This window comes from Perca fluviatilis, chromosome 21, assembly GCF_010015445.1.
Source record: "Perca fluviatilis chromosome 21, GENO_Pfluv_1.0, whole genome shotgun sequence".
NCBI lineage: Eukaryota > Metazoa > Chordata > Actinopteri > Perciformes > Percidae > Perca > Perca fluviatilis.
The window spans coordinates 1,355,639-1,363,138 of NC_053132.1; the positions used below are offsets into that span (position 1 = coordinate 1,355,639).

The window sequence follows — 7,500 nt, forward strand, 5'->3', positions numbered from 1 at the left end:
TGTGTGTGTGTGTGTGTGTGTGTGTGTGTGTGTGTGTGTGTGTGTGTCTGTGTGTGAGTGAGTGAGTGAGTGTGTGTGTGTGTGTGTGTGTGTGTACGAGTGTCTGTGTGTGTGTGTGTTCTTGTTTAACTATATTCGTGGGGTCCAACCACCGGGAATACAGTATACTTGTGGGGTCCGGACAGCTTTGTGGGGCCAAAATGTTTAAAGGGCTGTTTGAGGGTAAAGACTTGGTTTTAGTATTAGGGATAGAATTAAGTTATGTTAGGTTTGGGTAAGGGTTAAGGTTAGGCATTTAGTTGTGATGGTTAAGGTTAGGGTAAGGGGCTAGGGAATGCATTATGTCAATTACGGGTCCCCACAAAGATAGTGCCACAAACGTGTGTGTGTGTGTGTGTGTGTGTGTGTGTGTGTGTGTGTGTGTGTCAGGTTTTCAAATCTGACTGAAAACATCTGCAACAAAACTTGACACACGTTTTCACTTTAGTTCATAAAGTTTATTTTCACTTCAGATGAGAAACATTTCTCCAAAACTCTGTTTTCACTTTTCAGTCACATTTAAAACAACATCCTGTTCACATTATATCAGATAAATACTCAAATATTCACACATTCATCTTTCAGTCCAACATCTTTCCATCTTTACACACCTGTAGCTTATTATCCATTAATAAACCTTTACAGCATGTTCAATATGAACATTTAATAAATAAATAAATGAATACATCTACACTTATAAATACAGACGTAATAAATAAATATGTAGTTCACTTTTAATGTAAAAGCTGATTTTGTAGATTTCTGACCAGAACTTTGTTCTTCTTTTATAAACTTTTTTATCACTTCAGAAACAGGTTTTTATGCAATACATCCACTTATTAGTTATTCAGTCCTTCTCCATCACATCACACACTTCTCTAGACTCTAAATCCACTTCCTCTTTACTTTCTCCATCACGTCACACACTTTCTATTTTGTCCATTCACAAACTTTTGAAAAGAACAGTTTAAAGTTTAAAAGTCTGAACCCATCTCACCGTCTCTCTCAGTTCAGAAACTTCTCTAGACTCTAAATCTACTTTCTCTCTAACTTCTGCATCACTTCACAAACTTTTATTTTCAGTTCACGTACCGGCGAGCCACTAAATCCCCTTTTTCGGAGTCTAAATGCCCATTTTAGTCTTTAAACCTGGAGAGAACCTTAAGATAAACAGTGTGCGTTGTTCAGTTTCTCTTGCGTGGCGTGAGCGTGGCGTTTTCTATGTCTCTGCACAAAAAACCTGGAAAATAGGCGCCGGTCCTATTTCCAGCATGCACACGTTTCCTGAGCCGTGCGTGTCACGCAGGCAGTGTGCACGCTCTAAGCGGTTACCATGGGAGCCCAAATAAAAATGGACACGCCACGCAGCTGACACGCTCACGCCACGCAGCCAGTGTGCAGGGGGCCTAAATCCACTTTCTTTTTAACTTCTCCATCACTTCACAAACTTTCTTTTCAGTTCACAAACTTGGCAAAAAAGAAGAACATTCAGAAACTGTGAAAAAACTAAGAACAGTCTGATCCCTTTGAGTCTAAATGCCCGTTTCAGTCTTTAAACCCGGAGAGAACCTCGAGATAGACAGCGTGCGGTGGTCAGTCCTGGGTGCAGAGGGTCCCGGCCAGCCGGTCCCAGTGGGTGAAGTACGGAGCGAAGTTGACGGTGGACTTGAGGTGGTGGAGGTCGTGGTGTTTGGCGCCGCCGTACAGGCCGAGCGGGACCAGGCGGTGCGTGGCCCAGGGCAGCGCGTAGCCGCAGTGGTCCTCCACCGACAGGTACATGTTGACCACGTAGAAGCAGAGCTCAGAGAGGGGGTGCACGCCCAGGACCAGGGGGGTCACCGCGGCGAAGAAGCCCAGAGACAGAGTCTCCCACGCCGAGGAGTGCTCGGTGGTCAGCGCCGACGGGGACGGGAAGGTGTGGTGCACCTGCAGGGACACAAGGACACACGTCAAGACGTCTGGCAGCAAATACAGACATTATATGTATGTATACATATATGTATGTTTCTAACATTATTTCTTCTAATGGTCATAATCCTCGAGTTCTTTTTAATGCCCTCAAAACTATTCTTAATGTCCCACAACTCCAGTGTTTGGATAACCCATCAACGGTGTGTGAGGAGTTTCTTCACTTCTTTATCCACAAGGTGGAGAGCATTAGGGCCCTTATTGGTCCACCTTTGTATGACCTTGGCATTTCTGTAACCTGTTCTGCTGCTTTGAACCAGTTTGAGCCTGTTAGTTTGCCTTTTTTAGAAATAATTATTGGTCAAATGAAGATCACTGGCTCCCCCAATGATTTGATTCCCCCACGTCTTTTTAAAGAGGTTTTTCCTACAGTGGCGCCCTGCCTACTTGATATTGTTAATGTCAGTTTACTTACTGGAGTCGTACCTATGAGTTTTAAACACGCAGTTGTTCAACCCTTGTTAAAGAAACCTGGTCTGGACCGACTTGAACTCTCAAACTACCGGCCTATCTCTAAGCTCCCTTTGCTTTCCAAAATTATGGAGAAAGCTGTTTATTTGCAGCTGAGGACATTTTTGAATGACAATTGTATAACTGAAATTTTCCAATCAGGGTTTAAGTCAGCCCACAGCACTGAGACAGCTCTGCTGAGGGTTTTTAACGACATTTTTTTAACTTCAGACTCTGGTGATACTGTTGCTCTGCTGCTATTGGACCTTACGGCGCGCGTCGATACAGTCGACCACCAAATCTTATTGTCTCGACTAGAGAACTGTGTGGGCATTAAGGGGTTGGCCTTAGCCTGGATTAGGTCCTATTTGGAAGGCAGAAGCTTTTCAGTTCAGGTTGGTGATGCTGTGTCCTCTACGGCTCCTCTGTCAGCGCGGAGTTCCTCAAGGGTCTGTCCTTGGGCCGCTACTTTTCAATGTACCTGCTGCCTCTTGGGTCAATCCTCAGAAGTCATAATGTTTCGTTCCATTTTTATGCTGACGACTGCCAAATATATGTACCGCTAAGTCGGTCAATAACTCTTTAGAGTGTCTAAATGAAGTGAAAGCATGGATGGCTATGAATTTTTTGTATTTAAATGAGAGCAAAACTGAGTTTGTGTTAATTCGTTCCTAGTGACTCGGCTGCTGCGGTTCCTGTTGACGTAGGTTGTCTAACCGGACACATCAGCCCTGTGGTTACAAACCTGGGTGTCAGGTTGAAGGGTCGTTTTAAAACTCGACGCACAGATTGGTGCAGTGGTGAAGACCGGCTTCTTCCAGCTGAGGCAATTAGCCAAAGTAAAACCGATTCTATCTAGACATGATTTTGAAATTTTAATCCATGCTTTTATCACCACTCGTTTAGATTATTGCAATGCACTTTACATTGGTATTAGCAAATCTAATATGGCGACGATACAGCTAGTCCAAAATGCAGCTGCTCGTCTTTTAACTGGAACTAGAAAATTTGACCATATCACACCCATCCTCCAATCACTCCACTGGCTCCCGTGCACTTTCGCACTGATTTTAAAATTATGTTATTTGTTTTAAATGTCTGCATGGCCTGGCCCCCAGTACCTGTCTAATCTGCTCGTGCCTACACCCCTTCTCGTCTGCTCGTTCGGCTGACCAGGCACTACTGGTCGTCCCCAGGACTAAACGTAAATCCAGAGGTGACCGGTTGCTTGCGTGGCAGCTCCGGAGACTCTGGAATGCGCCGCCTTTGCACATCAGACTGAGTCTCTTGCTGTTTTTAAATCTCGTCTTAAAACTCATTTATTTTCTTTGGCTTTTAACTCAGTTTGAGGGTTGACTTTGAGTTTTGTATTGCTGTATTTATTTTTATTGTTTTATTAATATTGTGTTGTGCCTCTGTTGTATGTTATTGTTTATTCATAGACTGTGTTCAGCACTTTGGTCAACAGTGTTGTTTTTAAAGTGCTTTATAAATAAAGGTGGATTGGATTGGATGTATGTATGTATGTATGTATGTATGTATGTATGTATGTATGTATATATATATATATATATATATATATATATACATAGGGCAGAAAATACAAGACATCTGTGATCGGTAGAGCAGACAGAGAGATAGAGAGAGAGACAGAGAAACAGACAGACAGACAGACAGACAGACAGACAGACAGAGAGACAATGAGAGGGACAGACAGACAGGCATATAGAGAGACAGACAGACAGACAGGCATATAAAGAGACAGACAGACAGACAGACAGACAGGCAGTCTCACCTTGTGGAAGTGTCTGTATAGCCAGGGCACGCGGTGGTGCAGCAGATGCCAGACGAAGCTCTGGAAGTCGAAGAGCAGCAGACAGGCGAGCAGCTGCACCAGCACGCCGGACACCGCGGGCGCTACGGCCACCGCCACCGGCGCCGCGGGCCCGAGCCGGGCCGGCGCCACGTACCAGTGCAGCAGCGTGAGCGGGAAGATGTAGATCAGGTGGTTGTAGAGCGTCAGGGCCACGCAGCGCCGCAGGGAGGCCCAGTCGGCCGCAGCGTGAGGCTGCAGCTTGTAGCGGCGCAGCCAGGCGCAGCGCACGGACAGGACGTCCAGCAGCAGGTAGGGCGCGCACAGGCTCAGGTACACGCCAAGGGAGAAGATAACTGGGAACACTGGAGACGTCAGGACGGACGAGTGTCCCAGCAGGAAGCTCCACACCGGCTGCAGCAGCATGCTCTAAGTCTCTCTGCTTCTGTAGGCTCGAAATGAACTTTTCAGTCTATAAATCCACTTGTTTTTGTCTATAAATCCACTTTTCAGTCTCTAAATGCACTTTTCAGTCTATAAATCCACTTGTTTTTGTCTCTAAATGCACTTCATTGGTCTTTAAATCCACTGTTTAAGTCTTTTAGTGTCCCAGCAGGAATGTCCACACACGCTGCAGCAGCATGCTGACAGAGATCTTGCAGAGATCTTGGCTAGAGTATCAGACTTTAGGGAATACTGAGGCTGAGCGGCTGCAGAGCTGCTTTTATAGCTGCTGTGTCCCGCCCATCGCGCCCATATTAGGACTCTTCCTGAGGAAACTTTCCCAGAGTCACGGGGAGAAATGGAAACTACGACACCAACGCATGTTAACACAGGATATACCACGCCTCCCATTATGGAGCGCTTTATAAAGCAAACAAGTTTTACACCAAATACATATCTCAGTCACTTTAGGATTTAGCCTTTAAAGCCACTTTCTCTAAATCTAAATCCACTTGTTAGACTAAATCCTTCTGCATCACTTTAAACTTATATTTTATACACTGTGTGTGTGTCTCTGTGTGTGTGTGTGTGTGTGTGTGTGTGTGTGTGTGTGTGTGTGTGTGTGTGTGTGTGTGTTTGTGTTTGTGTGTGTGTCTGTGTCTGTGTGTGTCTGTCTGTGTGCGTGTGTCTGTTTGTATAGATGTGTCTGTCTGTCTGTCTGTCTGTGTGTCTGTGTGTGTGTGTGTGTGTGTGTGTGTGTTCTTTCCCTTTGATTCTGTGTAATAGTCACATGTAATATGATAACCTTTGTGCTGTCAGTGTTGAGATAGATTAGAGTGAATGTAGAACTGAATGCTTGCTGGATCCTGACCCTGCTAGATCCTGACCCTGCTGGATCCTGACCCTGCTGGATCCTGGCCCTGCTGGATCCTGGCCCTGCTGGATCCTGACCCTGCTCTGTCCCATTCAGACACTTTGAAATCCCTCCAACTAACACCAGACAACACATGTTACGAGAACTGGAATTATTAAATGAAAGCGATGCGTAACAGACATTAAATACAGGCGATATGAAAACAACCAGTCCTGTAGTCTCTGTGCTAGTCAGGATCAACAGACATGTAGAGTTCATTAACATGCTTTTATTTCAGAGAAAAAGTCAAATATCTCTGCGTGTCTCATATATCTTTCTGTCTTACAGTTGGGCCTCATAAAGCCCCCCAAAAAGGGTGCTTAGTCATCGTAGAAAAAAGCAAAAAGAAAGTTGGAAAAAGTGACAAAGAATAGGTGTCCCAAAACATATGTAAAGCTAAGTTGATATGCGGGCTGGATCAAGATCTGGGACCTGATTCTGGCCCTCGGGCCTTGAGTTTGACACATGTGATTTTGGGATGGTTGCAGCGCCGCTGGCCTCTCAGCCTTCATCCAATCAGCTGGCGTTCAGCTCCGTGACCTTATGCTGAAGCTTTGAGCTCTGATTTATTACTGGAATAGTTGGGTCTTTGTATAATTTACAAAGACCCAACTATTCCAGTAATACACTTCATTGCAAACGAGGAGTGCATAGCCCGCTTATCAGTCCATTCTTCATTAACGCTGGGCTTTCCCACGTCAACTTTTGGCTTCAGCCTCTTTGACAGTGACATGTTTACCTGATAACAGCCATTTCTTTCTGCAAGTGTTTTCCACCAATCAGGACGCTGCATACTACAACAATGTTTCCATAATCACAGACTTTAACCATCACTCCTCAGTGAACTGCCTCCTAGTCTGAGATCTTTTTCTACTTAAAGAGCCAGTTATCACTATGGAGTTTCCATGTTTTTTTAGGAGTTTGCTCACACTAATACATGTAATAAAAATTTAAAAAATAGCATTAATTCAGTAAGAAAGTGAAAATTTTGAGCAAGAATAGGCATATTAGGTATAAATTCATTTTATTTTCTTTATTTGAAAGTCTGCTTAGAAAAATTCTGGCCCTTAAAAAAATGTAGTTGATGACCCCTGATACAGAGTGTGGTCTAGACCTACTCTCTCTGTAAAGTGTCCTGAGATAACTCTTACTGTTATGAATTGATACTATAAATAAAATTGAATTGATTTGATTTGATTGGCTGCTTTACGATTTAAGATAGTGTATTGTCATTGTATGAACACAATCAGTGCAGCTGCTGATACATAATAATACAAATAAAAATATAGAAAGCACACACACAGGTATGGATGTGTAACTGTGTGAATGTGATCAGGGCGTTCCTGCCTCTCACTGAACCTGCCTTCAATAAATACAGGGCAAAATAAAAAGGCATTGCACATAGCACTCATATTTACAGAGAAATCTGTCTCTCGTTGGCGTGGGAGAAAGTGTGTGTGGGACAAGCTTGAGCACTACAGTAGGATATCGCGGCCGCTTATCACTCATTAAAAATAATTTATGAAGCGCACCCTCCGCTCCCATTATAAAAAGGCCTTTAGACTTCTGATAAGACTGTTGACACTGAAAATAGATAATATTCTCATGAAGAACTATTAATCACACACACACACACAACACAGAGAGACACACATACACACACACACACACACACACACACAGAGACACACATACACACACTCACACACACACACACACACACAGAGAGAGACACACATACACACACTCACACACACACACACACAGAGAGACACACATACACACACTCACACACACACACAGAGAGAGAGACACACATACACACACTCACACACACACACACTCACACACACACACAGAGAGAGAGAGACAC

At 44.0% G+C, this 7,500-nt stretch overlaps 1 protein-coding gene across 1 annotated transcript; it reads right to left on the minus strand.

Annotated features, from left to right (window-relative positions):
- Positions 1-475: 475 nt before the first annotated feature.
- Positions 476-4,955, minus strand: ch25h (cholesterol 25-hydroxylase). Its single transcript, XM_039788828.1, has 2 exons — positions 4,253-4,955; positions 476-1,965 (listed from the first exon to the last, which is right to left on the minus strand). Exons 1-2 carry the CDS (start codon positions 4,694-4,696, stop codon positions 1,633-1,635), a joined length of 777 nt encoding a protein of 258 aa, XP_039644762.1. The 5' UTR covers positions 4,697-4,955; the 3' UTR covers positions 476-1,632.
- Between the last annotated feature and the right edge of the window lie 2,545 nt (positions 4,956-7,500).

Bases quoted from the DNA above. Each gene is read 5' to 3' on its own strand.
- ch25h (XM_039788828.1), bottom strand. From the start codon at position 4,696: ATGCTGCTGCAGCCGGTGTGGAGCTTCCTGCTGGGACACTCGTCCGTC. The intron at 1,966-4,252 runs GTGAGACTGCCT...GTGTCCCTGCAG, and splicing joins TATACAGACACTTCCACAAG to GTGCACCACACCTTCCCGTC.